At 40.5% G+C, this 18,907-nt stretch overlaps 1 protein-coding gene and 1 long non-coding RNA gene across 48 annotated transcripts in view; one reads left to right on the top strand and one right to left on the bottom strand.

The window, feature by feature from the left end:
- Positions 1-6,933: 6,933 nt before the first annotated feature.
- Sorbs2 (sorbin and SH3 domain containing 2) overlaps positions 6,934-18,907 on the bottom strand; it is a 320,119-nt gene continuing 308,145 nt past the window's right edge. For 30 of the 47 annotated variants that reach the window (XM_030243440.1, XM_030243439.1, XM_017312688.1 and 27 more), the window contains 3 exons: positions 15,072-15,121; positions 11,005-11,111; positions 6,935-9,095 (listed from right to left, as the gene is read on the bottom strand). In XM_030243440.1, the coding sequence (XP_030099300.1) occupies positions 9,034-9,095; positions 11,005-11,111; positions 15,072-15,121 (219 nt within the window). In that variant the 3' untranslated portion in view covers positions 6,935-9,033. Of the gene's footprint in view, positions 9,096-11,004; positions 11,112-15,071; positions 15,845-18,907 lie in introns of all 47 variants that reach the window. The other 17 variants (XM_017312684.1, XM_011242200.1, XM_011242201.1 and 14 more) reach the window with 7 other exon arrangements.
- Sorbs2os (sorbin and SH3 domain containing 2, opposite strand) overlaps positions 15,543-18,907 on the top strand; it is a 95,973-nt gene continuing 92,608 nt past the window's right edge. The window contains exon 1 of the long non-coding RNA NR_045739.1: positions 15,543-15,735. This is a non-coding gene — a long non-coding RNA (sorbin and SH3 domain containing 2, opposite strand). The remainder of the gene's footprint in view (positions 15,736-18,907) is intronic.

Below are 18,907 nucleotides of genomic sequence, written 5' to 3'. Positions count from 1 at the left end.
CTTCTTTATGTCTGAATTCTGTTTTAGTGTTCATTCTTTCTTAAGAACTGATTGGTTTACTGTAAAAAAAAAATTGCAGTCTTTTTCAAAAATATCATGTTTAAGAATCTTGTGTTGGCTCTAGCTGATTAAGATGGCCAGTGAGCCCAGAGGATCTAACAGCCAACATGGGAACTTAAAAGGAAGGAATAGGGGTCGAGCCCTTTGGTGCTAACTGTGTTTGGTGGGTTTGTGTGTTTTCTCTCATTCACATCTTAAATGAACATTGCGTGATAATATCTTTATTCTACACATTATATAAGCCAACTGATATTTTAGTCAGTTAACAAGAAAGCAAGTCCAGGTTTGAAAGCAACTCTTTAAATGGTCTTCAGAAGAGTTGTATTGGTAAAGCTAGAAATTCATACTTTTTCTGTTTAAAAAAAAATCGAACTTAAAATATGTCTGTAAATGCTGAATTCCAAAACAATCCACAAATTATACATCATTAGTAGTATTCACACAGCCATGAAAAAAAGGAAGCCTCGACATTTTAGTGTTTGAAACTTATGTGGTGATCCTTGTTGCTGTTTTTAAGACAAGCCTTACGGGAAAAAACTGTGGGTCCTGAAGTAGGAAGATTATCCATGATTACATTTAGAAAATAGGTCATCTCTTCTGTGTATCATCTGGGCCGAGAAGTATGCTGTGGTTGTCAATACAGCTGTCTAGCAATTTATCTTTGACAGTGAAAGAAATACCAGACCTGTGAATTCATGAGCAGATGTCTGTTAAGCTTTCTGTCATATCATGTGACAGCTGACCAAAGGCTTAAGTGTGTGTGTGTGAGTGTATGTGTGCATGTGTGTGTGTGTGTGTGTGTGAGTGTATGTGTGCATGTGTATATGTGTGCAAGATTTTATGTGTGTTGTGTGGCCAGGAGTCTAGATAACACTGGGCCTAGAATTCATAAGCATTTTGAGAATTATCCGTTAGTAAGCAGAAAAAAAGGAAAGAAAGGTAGAAATGGAGAAGAATATAATTTAGGGACTTAATTTCAAATTTGACCCAATAGTGCTGGTGCGTTCCTGAGGAATACAGCAAAGATAACCTTGTCAGTCCCCACTCATTTTTCTGTGCTAGCAGCTAAGTTTTTGTGCTAAAGGCCTAGGAGAAAATTCCAATAATTTTAGAGGAAACTTATGCCCGCTGAAACTCTAACAGGTTTATAAAAACAGGGAAGTTTGTATAGGAGCAGTTAGTGGAGGGATTTTTGTTAAAAACATAAAGAAATCTCCATGTCCCCAGTGTGACCTATAAGGACATAGCAGAATCAGAATAGACTGGTGTTTATGTGTGCTTCTTCTCATAAGCTTTATTGCTTTGAATTTCATATGATGTATTGATGTTACATTATCAGGACGAATTTTATATTCGGAATTATGGAAAAAAAGAGAGTAATGGGCCAGTACTGGGCCAATATTTCTATGTTCTAGCAGAGATGCAGGTCCCATTCAGCCAGGAATTGTCAAGGCAGAGCGCCAAGGATGCCAAGTTTCTGTGAAATTTTGTTCTTGGAGAACCATTTGTGTGTGTGTGTGTGTGTGTGTGTGTGTGTGTGTGTGTGTGTGTGAGAGAGAGAGAGAGAGAGAGAGAGAGAGAGAAAGAGAGAGAGAGAGACAGAGACAGAGAGACAGAGAGAGAAAAAGTTCATCTGTTGTAAAAGCAATGGTGTTATTTCAAATCTAGGGTAACATCTTTGGATGGTGATGGTAACAAGTGTTGCTGGTTGATGGTGTATCATAGATGGCCCATCTCATCCAGGGACCAGTCTTCCCTGGCATGATTAAAAACTAGCCAGCCAGCAATCAAAATACATACAATTCCTTGCATTTTCTCCAAGTCAATTTTTTTCTTGGATGAGCTAACTAACTTCTTTATCTATGACCTTGTCTACATTGGTAAAGATGATAGATATTCTATGATATCCAGGGTCATATTTGTATATAATATTTGCAGTAACCTGCGATGTTTTATTTTACTTTATTTTAACGCTTCATATGTAATATGCATAGTATACATGCTCAAAGTCGCACTCATGAGAGGGCTCATTCATAGATGATCCAGTGTTCCAGTGCCGTCCTCTGTCCCTGGCAGAATGGAACTTTGATACTCCCCAGTTTGGGGCCCCTCTGAATGTTCATTTGAGATTGTTTCCATAAGCAAGTGATTCAGAACACAGGATGCAAAAAAGGAGATCAAATAGTCTAGTTTCAGGGGCTAAGGGGCCAGCTAGAGAACTTGAAACAACCTGCAGCATTCTGGGAAGAGCTCAAGGTGCCCGTTTCCTGATGCTTCTTTGTCTCTTTAGCGTACATCTTTTTAATTAATGCACATATATGTGTGTATGCATGTGCCTGTTTGTGCACTTGGTATGGAAGCTCAGGTGTCTTCCTCGGTCATTGTTTGCTTTGCTTCATCCATTTATTTACTCGTTTACTTATTTTTATTTATTTAGAGAATCTCTCACTGAACCTGGATCTCAGCGCTCACCACTTGGCTAAGCTGCATGAGTTCCAGGGGACCTGCCTCCCTAACTTGTAGCACAAAGCCATGCTGCCTCGTGGATGCTAGAGATCTGAATTCAGGTCCTTCTCCTTGGGCCTACAAGTGATTTTTACCCATCGAGTCATCTCCCTAGCCCTTGGCATGCTCAGTGTGCCTTTTCTCAGCGATGCAATGACAACTTGGGAATAGGCTGTGGTTCTCCCCGAGGGCATTGTCATCAAGGAAGAAGCACTGGCTAAGTAAACCTTGGTGTGGTATGAATGCCCCTGCACCCAGTCAGATTCATGTTAATCCCCTCCCCCACTATGATGTTATATGGAAATAGGACTTTTGGATTTGAGTGGGTAATGGGAGTAGAGATATTAGGAATGGGATTGGTAGCAAGGGTTCCCTTTTTCCTCCAAGGGAGGACACAGGAAGGAGACGGCCATCCTTGAGAAAGGGTGCCCACCCAGACGTCAAATCTGCTGGCACTTTGATTCTTGGACTTGGCCCTCCTCTAAGACATTCTGAAGAGATGGATGTTTACCTCGAGGCATCCTTTAGCTCCCATTTTGTCAAGCCTCCTCACCTTCTCTTTCCTCAGTATATTCCAGCCTCACTTCTAGAACATGGGAAGATGGCTGCTTTCTGCCAGAGGATCTGGGTCTGCCAGTCATTGGTTGGAAGGTAGTAACCATGGTGATTACAGTTATCTACTCATTAGTTCAGGGTTAGAATAACCTTGCCTAATAGGATTTATAATACAAATCTCCCTTAAGCATCTGAGCTACTCTAGGGCAGAACTCCCGACTCTCAACAGTAGAGAGTTGGCTAGATGACTCTTAGTTGTGGATGCCTGTCTGTGCATTGTTGGACATCGAAAGCATCCTTGGCCTTGGGGGAAGTTATCAGCATCCTGAGTCTCTATACACACGAGATGGCAAGAACACTCCCATTTCTGACCATCACCAATGTCTCCCTACCTTGCCAAATGTCCCAATGGAGGAACAAAGTCTTCCAAAGTGAGACAAACCCCGGGAACACATAGAGATGTGAAAATGTTTTATTTTTAACTTTTCTATGACATGCTTACTTTCAAGACAAGTTGTCATCTGCTTCGGCACTATTGGTTCAGAACTTGCACCCTTTGCTTCCTGCCAGAACTGCTTGGCTCCTACACCCAACTGCTCTGTAGTTTCTACTCCTCTCAACTTAAGATCTTCCATACAGCACTCAGTTGGAAAGACACCTAACCCATGTAAAGGGATGCTAAATAGTATTTTCTTCTTCCTCTTCATCTTTTCTTCTCTTCCTTGACCAAGTCTTCAGATTATATTGTATTGTTTTTTTTTTTTTTTCATTTCATTATACCTGAGCAGTCCTTGGCCTTGGGTATGTATTTGAGTTGATTGTAGCTTCATGAATCTCAGATCAAAGTTGCCTTGACCTTCTTTCCTTTATAGGTGTTGTAAATGTCAAGTTCTTTTATCACGTGACTCTAGTGCCTCACTCAAGGACAGTTGTAGAATATAAGAGTATGTTCAGTATTACCCCAGTTTATCTGTACACACACACACACACACACACACACACACACACACACACACACACACACACACACATTCTCTCTCTCTCTCTCTCTCTCTCTCTCTCTCTCTCTCTCTCTCTCTGGAGGGATATGTTTCAAAGCATAATGCTCAAATGGGATTTGACCATTTCTATTTTCTATTTTTGGTATGATAAATACATAATGAGTGTTAAATTTAAGAAATAAAAAAAATGCTTTAAGGACTTATTCTTGAGCTCTCTGCAATAGAATGCAAAACTTGGCACCTGTCTAAGGGTGTTAATAGTAATGAGAGTTGATTAAAATGGCATTTATTTTTAGAAGACACAGGGATGCCTGAGTCACCCATCATATTTTAGGGGGAAGGATGAAACAAGAAACCCCAAAGGAACAGGTGAAGATTTGTGAGGCTGAGTTCTGTCTTGTGCTCCAAGTTTTATGGGTCAAGATATATGAATGTGTGTGAGCTCAGACAGAACTTTTCTGAGCCTCCCAGAGGCTGAATTTAGCAGTGAGCTAAGGCTCTGAGCCACACAGAGAGTCACCCAGTGGAGAATGGCTAGCTCATCCTGGGACTGTGTATATTTAAAAGCTTCCCACTGAGTACACGGTGTTCCTACAAGCATGTTGGGCTTGCCTGTCTCCAAGTGGCTTGAATAGCAAACACTTTCCTGAAACTCCACTGGCTGCTGAGCTGGCTCACCAGCCATGGCCTTCAGAGCCTCAGTGAACCAGAACTCACAGACAGTTACTGCGTACTTCTAGAAACCCAATTGAGTTTTCGTCAGGGAGATATATAGTGCTGTATTGGGTGCATACTCTTTCTCATCATGTGTGTGGTGATACAGCAGATAGCATGCAGCTTTGGGCGATACATTGGACCCTAAATCCAACTTCTACAACATGCTACACTTCACACACCACAAAGAAGCTACTCAGCCTCTCACAGCTCTATTTTCCTCATCTATAGAATGGGTTTTCTCTTAGATTTACTGCGAGGATAAAGACATGGAACATGGGTAGCAAGAGCAGTCTGGTGTGTAGCAACAGCTGCTCAACTTCCCTTTCCCTCTGGTCACCTTCCAGGTCTGACCGACAGGTAGTGTCAGGGACAAATTCACAAGTTATTTGCTATAAAGGGACAGAATAAACACTTCAGGTTTAGTTCGTCAAGATAGCAAAATGGGGAAGCACATAGACACTTATATTACAAAGAGAAAACACATTTCTCCCAGTTTTCATCGATAAAAGTTAAGGATAGGAGCCTAAAGTGCTTCGTAAATTTCTTCTAACATAATCCCTTCTATTATACCATAAAATGAAAATAAAGGAATTGTTTTTGAGGGAATAACATTTCACTGAACTAAGGTTCAGAGTCAGAGCTTCCTATCATCAAATTAATCATTGCCGTTCTCTGAATAAACCATTCTTAACTTGTAGGATATCCAATACCCAATAGAAGACTGGATCTCCATAGCCACATCCCCACGGCAGGACATTTTATTTCTAAGGCCCACCTCGTCCTGTGCTCTGACCTCCTTCTGAGGGAGGAGTAAATGACTGAAACATAATTGATATGGAAACAGTTTTTGAAAAGAGGGACCTGATGATTTATTGAAGGTGCAAGGACGGAAGATAGACTATTGGCTGGGTTTGTCTGTATAAAACTTCAATGCTAACTTTGTCGCAAAAATTATCGTTTTAGACTCCCCATGAACCTGTAGGGCTAGTGCTGATAATGAATGTCTCATTACATAATTTTTCTCCTTTTTTAATGTAAACAGTTTTTAAAGAGTAACCATCTGGAGAGAAGGCTGAAGTAATTAATTCTTTAAATAAATGCACTGTGAGAAACTGTCAGCATATATACTCATCTTTAATAAAATGATTCTTTAACTCATATCCTCCTTTGAGGCCAAAATCTGGAAAAGAGTGGGAAGGAAGAGAAATCAGGCCACACAAACTGGCCACCTACAAAGAGAGAGTCAGCAGTAAATAGTTATGGAAGCAGACAGTCAGTTAAACAGCTTCTCCCTGCTTTTGATCAAGTACGAAGAGGATAGGCCTGTTTGTAGTGCTGATGCAGCTAAAGCAGGACTTAGCATGTGGTGCATAAATATCAGAGATCTTTCCTCTTAGCCTTCCAGTGACCTGGGTGGACAGATTCAGGTTTATAGAGTAAGGGACTGTCCAGTGCTCAGGTGAAAACAGGACCACCAAACAGTCTGTGAGGTGTAGTCTTCCCACAGGGGACCACATCTCAGCACTGAGCTTGCAACAGTGGAAAGCATCCAGTGGAATACAGGAGTCCTGTGTGGCTGCAGAAGCCACGGGACATGTCGACAAACTGGTAGGCAAGGGCAGAACCATGTTTCTGAATATTTGACAGATGTGGATCTGGGCTGAAACAGAGGGATCAGGAATGAACTGAGCTATTCAGAAGGACACAAGTTCAAGTGGTAGCTCTTTGTTATTTGTGTGGCAACAAAGCATGAACCTTCCATGGTAGGGGTTTTGAAATTCAACAAGAGACCAATGATGGGAAAGTTCTTTCAGATAAGTTTTTAAAAGTTACAAGATAGGTGATCACTAATTACTTCTTGGAAAATAGCCAGTTTTGAGGCAGCACTATATGGAGATGTGGTGCTTTGCCTGATGGGTAATATTTAAGTAGAGGATTTAGCAAGTAGGCTTTGGTAGTGATAGACTTTAAAATACTCCTCTGAGTATTTCTCCATCTGTGTGTCAAGATAACAGAGACAAAAATGCTTCAAACTATTTTTAACTAATTCCTTGGAATAAGACAAGGTCTACATAAACACCAGTGAGAAGCCAAGGTACTTTCAAGCAAAATTTATTAGGTATCTACTCAAGAAAAAACACAATGACCTTTGCTTGTAAGAATCCAAAGTCAGTTACCTGAAAGCCAGGTGTGAATTTTTTTTTCCTTTTAAAATCAGATACAGAGAGTAGAAACAGCAATTTTTCTTAAATAGAACAGGCAACAGAGTTGAAATTTTGTTTTCATAAATGGTGTGAAAAGGTATCCATTTATCAGCAAAGCTGCATGTGGCTGGCTGGCTGACTCCAAGCGTTTCGAATATAAAACTGGTTGTGAACTTGATAGTAAAGTGGATTTCTCTAAGATGTTTCTTTACCTCCTGCCCCCAACAATGTTCCTCTGTAACTGACATTTATGTGTATTTCAGATTAGTTACAAAGATCTTTCCGATTATAGAATTTTGTGTGGATGCTATCTTTCAGATTCACATTTACTTGTGATCTGTGAAGATACCACGAAGGGAGATCTGCTGAAAGAGTTTAAACTCAGTTTAAGTGCAGGATAAAGAACAAATTGGGAGATCTTACTGTTTTTTTTGAACAAGTAAATAGTCTGTACAAAAAAAAAAAAAAAAAGAACAAACATATGTACAAAATATTCTAGAGTGTAAGTGTTGTATAAGATCAAGCATTGCCCATGGGAGAAAAGCCATAAAAAGTTTTGTCTATAAGGTGCTAAAGATGAACAGGTTTTATGCAAATTCATTTGAAATACAAAGCTAAGTCTCTGGCTATGTGGAATGCAGGCACCGTAAATCCATGGAATCTTTCAGGTTTGGTATTATTTTGTAGATCTGTTTTGGGGACAGGAACACAACCTGAATGATTTAAACATTATTTCCAAAAGTGCCCAGTGTATTCCTAGGAAGTATTTTACACACACCAGAAAAAAAATCAGGCTCAACACATATATATTCCTGTCTGCAAATGGAGTCAGGATTCTGGGTCTCATAGAAGAAAAATAATTATTGTAGTAAAAATAGTTGTATTGATCATAATCCTTGCTAAAGCCAGCCTTAACACTTAGGATGCTCCTGAAGTACTCTATAAAATAATGTGGGATTCTTTTATATTTCCATAAAATGTACAACATAGCATATGAATTATATGTCCTCCTACAATCTCAAACGTGTCAGTGTGCACGCAGTGAAACTTACTGACTGTATTACTTTCATCTCTCTGCCTAACTCACTAACACTGCTTTTAAGTTTTAACAGGTAAATACACCACTAAGAGCTTGTTGTTCACAATGCCAATGGTTACGTTTTAGTACACAAAACAGCAATGCGAATTCACAACACAATTTGTCCCGTAGTGTGGCTAAGCCTTTTATAGTCTCGTAACAGTTGACCAACAGTTCTTAATCGCTCGCTGTTTGCACCTCTAATAAGCACAAAAAAACATGGGCAGGGAAAAGACCTCCCCGCCCCCATGTGAAGATGTAATGCACTCAACAAAAAATCACACTCGTCCCAGTGAACTTTCCAAACGCTCCTGATTTGTAATAACTGTGCATGAAACAATGTATATAATAAGTGCAGGCAAAGAACAGCTGAAGTATAGTTGTCATATAGTGTAAACCAGAGCACTAGGCAAACTCGTGAAAAGAAAATGAACTGCCAAGCTGAGGGTGAAAATGAGAACCATAGAAAAAAACAAAACAAAACCTTCTGGCTTCCTGAGGACGGTACACCTTCCAGAGAGGTGGCGATTCAGTCATGACACCAGACAGTCTCCTGGAGAGTCTCTCTCTCTTTTTTTCCTCTTTCTTTCTTCCTTAATTATTTCACTTTTAAAAAGTACGATCATGTTCATTTTGATTCCTTACACAGGCATTTCAAAGTTCAGGGCAGAAAGCAGGAAACTGCATATTTATGAAGGCGTGAGCTTGCGTTTCTCTAAGGCTCCCAGCCTCCCCAAGGCTCCCAGTGGCAGGCAGACCCTCCTGCTGGTGATTTGGTGGCTGGCGGCAGGTGGAGATGGTAATGGCTGATTGGGAACCATAAGGCATGGCAGCAAGGGGCCTGCTGGGATGTTTCAGGTGGGTTAATGCAGATGTGTGGCTGAAATGTGGCATAAAGTAGGAGTGAGGTGAGTCACAGCCTTTTGACATAGTTTCCGGGAAAAGTACCAAAGAATTTGGTTCTTCTTGAAGTTCCTGAAAACAGAAGCAATAAATGAAAAGGTATGTAACAGCGATGGAATGTCAGGTCCTAGGTCAGCGTGAAGACTTTCTGCCTACAGGGGTTCGCTGAGAATGTAAGCTCCCAATAGTCTGGGAGGGAATAAAGAAAACTCACTTTAAGACAATAGAAAGAGAAAGCAGGCAACTTAATTGTTTTGCCCGATTGTGGTGATCTTTTCATGAGCATAAAAGATAGATTTCCATCACACTGAGCTAAAGGGGCAAGCCCAGCCTCTCAATCTAGAAAACAATCACGCAGAAGAGCTGGGTGGTAGGAGTTGGCTCACCACGATGCCAAGCAAGGAGTAAGAGATAACTGTGAGGTTGCAGTGTGGCACAATGACAGATAAAGCACAGGGGTTGATTCAGGAGCCAGAGGCTGCCTCTGCGGTACCACACCGACCACTACATTGATGCTGCCAATATCACAAGTGTTATAACCTCACAGTCAGTGCTACCTCACTTGCTAAATAAAAACGGACTGTTACCCTCCTTAACAAAATATAGAATGTTGAGCAATAGAAAAATCACTACATTTTAAAATGTGCAAGACTACTCTTCTAGGCAAGTGGAATGGAGTCCGACCATTTGAGAATGATTTCCAACATGGTTTTGGTTTCAAATGATACAGTTCTTTGGATAGTTTCTACTAAGTCTGGACAATACATTCTTTTGCATTTTGGCATAGTAGATTGGGTAGGGTCTCTAAAATTCCATTTCTCATTAACATTGTATAATTTATTGGTTTGGTTTGATTTCTATTCCTGCAAACCCTGTATGTAAACTACTCCCTTTTTCTTCCAGATGGTGATTAATACAAACAGTAGAATCTAGCACACGTGTCTGCCCGTGTAGCCTCTGTTCTTGTATTGTCTCAGCTCTGCTTGGCCAATCTAGAGAAAGTTTTCCATATGTGTATATATATATATATATATATATATATATATATATATATATATATATATATATATACACACACACACACATACATACATACATATATATTTTGTTGTTGTTGTTTTTCAAATGTTTATGTGTATGGGTGTCTGAATGCACATCTCTGCACTGCATGTCCAGAGGGCTTATGGAGGCCAGAAAAGGTGTCAGGTCACCCTGGAGCTGGAGCTATAGACAGTTCATAGCCAGCACAAGTGCTGAGAATGGAACCCAGGTTGTCTTTCCCACTGAGCATCTCTCCAGCCCCACCTTAATCCTTTCCTCTTCACTTCTTTCCTTTGTGTCTGGGCGTACACTTTTGTCTACAAATATTTTCACAGAAGACCTCATGTCACCTCTTCATCATCTGCCTTGCTCCTCCCCTGTCCCTTGGTGCTGGGGACCCCAGAACAGTTGAGCAGTGGGAAATGTTAAGCTTGCTCTTGGCTGAGTTTTCAGTCTTTAAGGTGGTAACTACTATGGGCTTGCCTTTGAAGTGGCAAGGAAGGGAGTCTTCCCTTCTACTAATGGAAGCAGGGATGGATGGACAATCCCTAGACTTAGGACTGCTACATCAGAATCAGCAAATGGGTCAGGTTTCCTTTCATCTTGCTCCCCATCAATTGGCATCTCCCCTGTTGACTGACATCTTCCGTTGAACACTGTTGAACATTACAAGGAACTTTTTGTTACTGCCATTGTGACATCACAGCCATTGCTTGCTATTTAAGGAAATTTTCTTAGTTTGGTTGAATCAAGACTAGTAGAAAATCACATATAACAGAAGCAATAAATGCTATACTCTATTAAAATGCAGGGCTGCAGGAGTATATAACACAGCATGAATTCACAGAGAGATCCATTATCACAGCGAACCATGCACTTGAGCAAACTCACATAGGTGATAAAAAGAGCTAAATGCTTCTGAGAATAAACAGGCACGTACCCACAAACCATCCGTCGTCACACTTTTCCATGACATCAACGACATCACTTTCTCTGAGTTCCAGCTCATCTTCGTTCCTAGGAGTATAGTTATACAGAGCCTGAAACCTTAAACAGGACAAATGCGCACGTTTAATTTACTTCACATCTTGGTGAAACTGGAGAAGTTAGCACAACATGCCCTGTTAAGATTGTTCAAATCTTTGCTAACCATGTAAAGTCAATGGAAGTGTTCAGATGCTCATGGGAATCAAATCCCCACCCCCCACCCCTGTTTTCATAACATTTTAAAACTTACAATGAAATTCAGGGGAAAGTCATACTATTCATGAATCAGGCAAAAGCATTTTGTTATTCGTACGCCAGACTTGCTCTTTTAAATTGTCTAGACATAGAATGTCTATCATTCAGATGCTACTTAACAATATAGAATATACATTTAATTGTATTTGTTTTATGCAGCTTGCAGCTATGCCAACAAGAGAGATTGCAGATTTATCCAGCTATAACCATAAACAAACAATGGAGGCGTAGAAATTGAATTCTCAAATGATTCTAAATCGAATTGTATAGAATTTCAAACATGCATTTTATAAATAATGAGGTAGAAATTATTATAAAAGGAAGGCTATGTTTATCACAGGAAATCCTTCAAAGCAGTACTATTATAACAATCTGAATAGGATTTGAGATTTGAAGACGTGATGCAATTCACCTTTGACCTTGAGTCATAGATGAGGCTTCATTCATGGTCATCCCTGACCCAGCCAGCTGGTAGATTATAGACTTTTAAAACTGTGTCCGAGTAGAAGAACAACTGTGCTTTAGTTAAAAAGTCCCCTTTGAATTAATTGTGTGTGTGAGAGAGAATTACCGAGAGAGGGCTGCCATTTTGTTTTTCTTGTCTGAACTCTTTAAGAGACAGATGGTGACAGTGAATCTCTTTGACAACCACATTTAGGACAGTTAAACTTGGTGAGTATTAGCATGGACTAGAACCTTGGAAAGCAAAGACTGATATTACAGAGGCTAAGAAAGCTGGGAAGAATTTGATATGCTGTTGGAGGGGAAATTTTATGATGTAACTTATCTATCACAGGTATAACTAGAAAATTAAAAGGACTGGTAAATTTGTTTCCATTGCTTTTTATAACTGTCACACAAGTGTGCTAATGCAAGAAAATAACAACACCCTGGGGCACTATGGATTTATTTTAGGCCACTATTAAGAAGTAGACAAGACTGAATTCTTTTGGAGTAAGAAGGCTTTACTTCTAATGACTTTATTGAGCTGGAAAGAAAAATCATATTTTGTAGAATACAGCTGTTCTAGTACTGGAATTCAAACTCTGTGCTATAAATGTGCAACAGCCTCACTGGCCCCTCACTACACTCTTGAGTATTTCCTGATGATGGGATGCAGATAAAGTTGGCTCCAGGGAGTTCTAGGAAAGAGCTTAGCCTTTCTGGAGCCTGGCATCCAAGTTCCCACATTAGAGATTTCTTCCCTTCTTAATAACGTTCTCTTCTAGTGGGTAATTTCAGTCATTTACATACTTTGAGCCATTTGGAGTCTGCTGAGGTCTTTTGTTGGGAGAGGCTTCAGCCTGTGGTTAAGGAGAGAAACAAAGCCAGACCCTAGAAGAGGTGGCAAGTAAGACTGGGCGGGGCCACCTCACTAGGATGCCCACCTGGGGCCCAGAAAAGAGATAAGAGGAAAATCATTGTGTTGTTCACGTGTTCATCTGAGGCTGGTCAGGTGATAGAATGATGTAATTTGGGATGTTCACAGGGAAGGGGGCTGTCAGCAAGGTCCCTTGTCCAATCTCAAACTTGAGGTGTGACATGGTTGTTGTCCCTGGCTGGTATGTCAATGGATATATTCCATAGTCACTTTGAGAAAGTGATTCTCTCTCCTTCAGTTTCTTACTCTCTAGCCTTACTGAGGCCGAGGCCGAGTTCCAACCACTTACAGGCCTATTTAAGGCTACAAACTGCAGCTGCCTGAGAAGTCTCGAGGTCCCCAGAACTAACAAACCATCCTTGGCATGGATTCCCAGCTCATTTTTATATGATGAAAGCCAAATATGCTTGTCAGAATTTATTTACCATAGCGGTTTAATTAGATCACACACACCCACACACACACACACACACACACACACACACACACACACGCACACACACACACACACATACGCACCCTCACAAGTTTTTATGGAAACATAAACAAACCTTCCTGGAAATTCTTCTACCTCTGCTGGTTTTCAAAATCAGTGCTGCACACAGGAAATGCAGCCCAATTAAAATAACAACAGTACTGCTTTGAAAGATGTTGGTAAGATGGAGGTGGTGGCAGGGGGTGGATCAAGACTGCCTCAAAAATAAATTTGTCAATTTCTCTATAACCCAAACCTTTTATTGTCCCTGGACAATAAAACTGGACCATAACAACATGGCTTAGGTTTCTACTTTTGCTTCAGAAAATACATATGTTTTTAAAAGATATGCAATTAGCTAACATTTCATAATCCCTCTGATTAAGGCTGCAATGGAACATAAATTTGATAAAGAATAACGGCGAAAGCAATGCTTTAAAGTGTAGTTTTCTCCACCTGTGGGCTCTGTGATTTTAGAACAGCCACATGCCACAGCTGCATACACACAACAAAGTTCAACAGAACACAATTTTCATACATCTGGAAAGCTGTTTAATAGAGCATGCTAACAAAATGCGGTCACCCTAGACATCTATTTTGTAACAAGAATGTTACAAACGGGGTGTAGTGTTGTGCCTCAATCCTCTCATTGTTGGCACACTTAAAAGAACAGCAGAAACATTATTGAGAAGTGTTCTTAAAGTTTTGCAGTTAAGTGAAGTTTTTCAGTGACCCTTGCTTTTCACCTAGTCTGGTTGTGGTGGGGACTTCAGAAGAACACTTTTCCAGCCAGAGTGGGGGAGAGGCACTTTCAGAAAATAGTGGTGAGGTCCAAAAGGCGCCTTTTCAACCATGAAGAACCAAGACTTTTGGTGCAGAAAACACCAGTTCTGTACCAGGGCCTGCCCACAAAAAGTCATCTTTGGTCAGCATGGTTTTTTACTAGTGAGCAGAGCTTGGGCAGAGTGCTGAGGTGTACGGGGCAAGGCTGAGGACCATGGTGTGGCTTCTGGAGGTGTCCTTTTCACTCAGCACAGGCAGGGGTCCATAGGAAGCGAAGTGCCCTTTTGTCTCTATTTATCTGAGTCGCTACTGTAAACTGGGCCATAGAAAGACAAATGAAACTCTGAAAGACAATGGCTGGTACTTGCAGGTTGGTTTAATGTATGTGTCAGAAAGGAGAGGAGATTTGGGGGGAACATTTGAAAAGGCACATTCTTGCTGTGCATGGAGATTGTATCATACATTTGAACAGTAGTGAGTGCTTTAATACTGCTATTTTTTTTCAAAAGACATTTTAAAGCACATGTTATAATTTTGGAATTATACCTTAAGTATACTTTTGAAGTATTCAAAGGTGAAACAAAGTTGTGGTTACCAGTTACACAGCCAGCCAAGGAAAAGGCAGATTTCTAAATGTGTAGGAGTCAGTAGAACATTGTATGATTTCCTCCGTGTACAAATCATTTTCTGTTTTCTTCTATTACTTATTTATATTTTAATTGTATGTATATACTTGTTTTGCTCACATGTTTGTATTTGTACCACTTGAGTGCCTGGTACCCATGGAAGCTAGGAGAGGGTGTTGGACCCTCTGGAACTGGAGTGACAGATGGTTATGAGCCACCTTGTGGATGCTGGGAATTGAACCTAGGTCCTTTGGAAGAGCAGCCAGTTCTCGTAACCATTGAGTTATCCCACCAGCCCTTCTGTTTTCCCTTAAACCTTAGCATCTGATCTCATTGACAAAGCAGAACAATGTGATCTCTTGTACTGGAGACCCCATGTTTGCTATTTGATCCCCATCACTTGCAAAGTCCTACTATCCTCTGTATCTATGTGGTGCCTGTATTGCCCACCTTGTGGCTCGAGGTTAGCCTTTCATTTAGAAGATAAGAAGAATACTTACGGTTCTCCCCCACCTTGAATGTTTTCATGAGAGAACCCAGGACGCTGTGGCTGAAACGAAATGATTTTCAATGTCATCAATGTTTGAACTGGTATCATTAAAAAGGCAATTTGGGTAATAGCATGGTACTTTTTTTTCTTGACATTTAATATTTCCTGTTGTAAAAAACCAAGAGGAAGAAAAAAAAAGTCCACCAAATAAAGGGTTTCTGTATGCTTAGTAATTCAAGTATTTTGAAGGGTGCTTAAAGTCAAAATACCCGAGGTTCAAACTTTTGAGCACAATCTGGTCTCCTCAAGCTTTGGGGGAAGTTGACATTTAGTCTCATTGATTTTTCCAAGGTCAGGAATATGGCAAGAGCAAGAACAAAAACCACAGGAGCGGGGAGGCTGGACACCATTCAACCTCACTCTCCAGCGCTTTCTCAGACAAGCAGAGGGAAGTCACGCCCAGCCGGAACCACACTCGCTCCCAGCCTTTCCCTTCACGGAAGACATTGCCACGTACGGTACAGATGAAAAAGTCAAGAGCCAGACATCCCATGCTGGATGCGAATTTAAACTCTCCGCTCGCAACCGGGTGAGGGCCGGGTCAGGGAAGCACATGCAGTTTTCCAAAGGGAACACAGAGAACTTTAAGAAGAATGCAAACGGACAAGATCCAGGTAACATATAATGCTTTACCTTCGAAGAGAAATATTGGTAGGAATCCCCAGTGCACTGAACTCTCAAAAGAGTTTCCTTTCTTTTTAAACTAAGCATCAAGACCAGTATCTGTAATAGATACTTATAATATTGGAAATGACGAGCCTTAGCATCCTGTATAGCCACACAAATACTTCAGAGAATGCAATTGAACATGTTTGTTGAATATGGAAGCTCAGTGTATTTTACATCAACCACCCATATGCTATGTTTCAGGGAAAGAGATACATATGACCCATTCACATTTCAAATATTGTTCTGCTAAATGACAGCTACCTGCTAAGATAACAAACGCAGAGCCTAGAAGCTAATAATAATGCAATTAGTCACTAGGGCCACGTCTTCAGGTACCAGGACCAGTGCTTGGATACACATCATTACTATTGATCATCATAAACTAGACGGATTTACCCTGACACTGTCCATAGACACCTCTGGTCCAAGGGTGGGTAGAGAGCCCTGGGGTTGCAGTCAGTATGAGACTGTGAACAGACCCCTTTCGAAATTCAACCGTCATTTCCTAACCCACATCATTAACTTAGTGCAAATTAAGTTCACTGCTGTAAGCCTATTAATTGGGAACATTTTAAAGTAGTATTCCTGTAATTTTTTTCAATATCTATGATGGAATACATAAATTTAAAACTGAAGAATGGATAGGAATTCCCAGCCCCATAGATGCTTTACTCCTATAAAACAGTATTTAAATTTACAAACGATATTATTAAATATAAAATATCGAATGCATAAATGATATTATTTTCAAGGATAATGAAGACTAAGCTGTGTATGGTGGTGCATGCCTTTAATCTCAGCACTCTGGAGGCAGATCTCAGTGAGCTCAAGGCCGGCCTACAGGGCTACATAAGAGGGACCTTCCTCTAGACATTTTTGAGACTTTTAATTTAAGGAATCATTAATTAATGTAATACACAGAGAAACAAGTGCAAGTCACCCATAATGTACACATTACCCTTCCAGTTCTTTTCTAATTCCTTTTGAAGTTAACAACTGTATCAACCTGTTAGTAAGGAGATTTGGGGGTGATAGTCCGGTATTTAGTATTATCATTAGACTTTTACTTGCTCACAGCCTTTGATCCTCCAACCTCCCTAATTATTTAAGTACACTGTCTTTTTGACAGTTAGGAAAGCTGGGCTCTTTGTGTGGGGCTCACGTAATTCCTGGGTGTGTGCCAGCAATTTCCACCCTGTAATATGAAGGGTTTGCGCTATCTCATTCAATTGTGACTTTTGTGACATTTCAAAGAGTTTCTTGGATAGGAATCTTCCTCAGATGAATGGATAACTACTGATCTGTTTCTAAGGAAACTTGCCCATTCCGGCATTAGAGTTAATATAGTTTACGGGTCCTTGGCGAGGAGAGGGATTGTAGTGTTGACGGTCACTTATGGATGTGCATTTGTGTCTGTGTGGGGCACTGTCTGCTATCGACCTTGGTCATGCAGCTTAGATGCCTCAGCCTAAGATCAGGGAGACAAACAGGATAAGAAGCCTCTTCCCCCTGTGGAGCCCATAAAGGAATAGATAATTCACCTCATAGTTTTCTTTTGCCATATACAGATTCCTCTCCTTAATCTTACATGCTATACAGTGAAAACCCCAGAGGTAATAGTTCAACTTCACTGTGGGTGTTAGTTACACAGACGTACATCTAAAGACATTTTGCCCTTCATTAAATGACAAAAAGAGATGGAAGGACGATTTTGATTGGCCCTCTGTTGAATGACGTATTATGACGGACTAGATGGATTGATTTGGTTAAACTCAGCATCTGTGTTTTGGGTTTCCTGTGGGTTATTCAAGCAAAGTGCTTCCAAATACCATCTTTGCTACAGTTTGTGCACCCCATCGCCACCTAGTGGTGGTCAGTGGTAGTAACATGTAAAAGTTGCGCCTTTTGTTAACAGGGATTAAATCCCTTGGGCCTAGATTGATTTTTTTGAAAGGATGTTCTGAAGCCTACAAGATAATTGGAAGTAATAATGATCTGTTTTGCTGGCCACGCTCTTCCTTTTCTGCAGTCTCAATTCTTGAGAAGAAATGACTTGTTAGCCTGCACTGTTTAAGGTTGAGTTCTATTTTAACTGCTCAGGCATTTCTATCATGCATAGCATCTCAGTGTGCTGAGATCTTTATAGAGTGCTATATACTTATAATATTTGGAGAGGCTTATGCAAACTGTGAGCTTGAGAAAGCAGCTTTCAAGTTAAGAGGTTGCCATTACCATGTGAGACATTTTAAGCAAGAATTTAGCTATGGTTATATTCTCTTGATAAGGTTTTCGAGTTCAACAAAGATTTGAAAGCCCAATGATGCCTCACAGAGCCCTAAATATTTAATGTCTGTCTTCCCTCCTCAACGTTACCATGGGGATGAACTATATGAAAGCAATGGTTTCATCCAGAGATTTTCATAAGTACATATTACATCCTTTGAGTTTTCCTTTTTTAAAAATGATATAGAAATGGATACAAAAGAGGCAGGTTTTAAACACATGGTACTGTGCAAAGCCAGGATCAGTAATTAAGATTAATATAAAGGATCAAAGCCGGGTGTGGTGGCGCATGTCTTTAATCCCAGCACTTGGGAGGCAGAGGCAGGTGGATTTCTGAGTTTGAGGCCAGCCAGGTCTACAGAGTGAGTTCCAGGACAGCCAAGGCTACACAGAGAAACCCTGTCTCGAAAAACCAATATATATATGTATATATATATATGATCAGTTATAAAAATTTATGAAGCTTCTTTGAGGTTTATCCTATAATCTGGGATTAGCAGACAACATGCACTATTGCAGCTAGAAGTTTGAAAGCCAAGTATTTACTTATGCCTCCCTCAAGCCACCCCAGGAGGATCAGCGGTAGGTTAGATGATTCTCTAAAAGGTATGGATGCTACTTTAAAAACCATTGTGGACAAGGTCTCTGGAGCTCTTGGGTTCCCAAGACTTTCTTTCTCAGCAAATGCTAGCTGTAGTGTGTGTCAGCCAGAAATAGAGGGCTGTGACTCAGCTAACAAACAAAAATCACTTACTGGCCGGCCTCTTTTCTCTCTTAGATTAGGAACGTGGAACACATATTAAAATAAAGGAGAATCTTCTGGCCCTCAGACAT

The sequence above is a fragment of the Mus musculus genome, chromosome 8, assembly GCF_000001635.26.
Source record: "Mus musculus strain C57BL/6J chromosome 8, GRCm38.p6 C57BL/6J".
Taxonomy (NCBI): Eukaryota; Metazoa; Chordata; class Mammalia; order Rodentia; family Muridae; genus Mus; species Mus musculus.
This window is presented reverse-complemented; position numbering and strand designations above follow the sequence as displayed.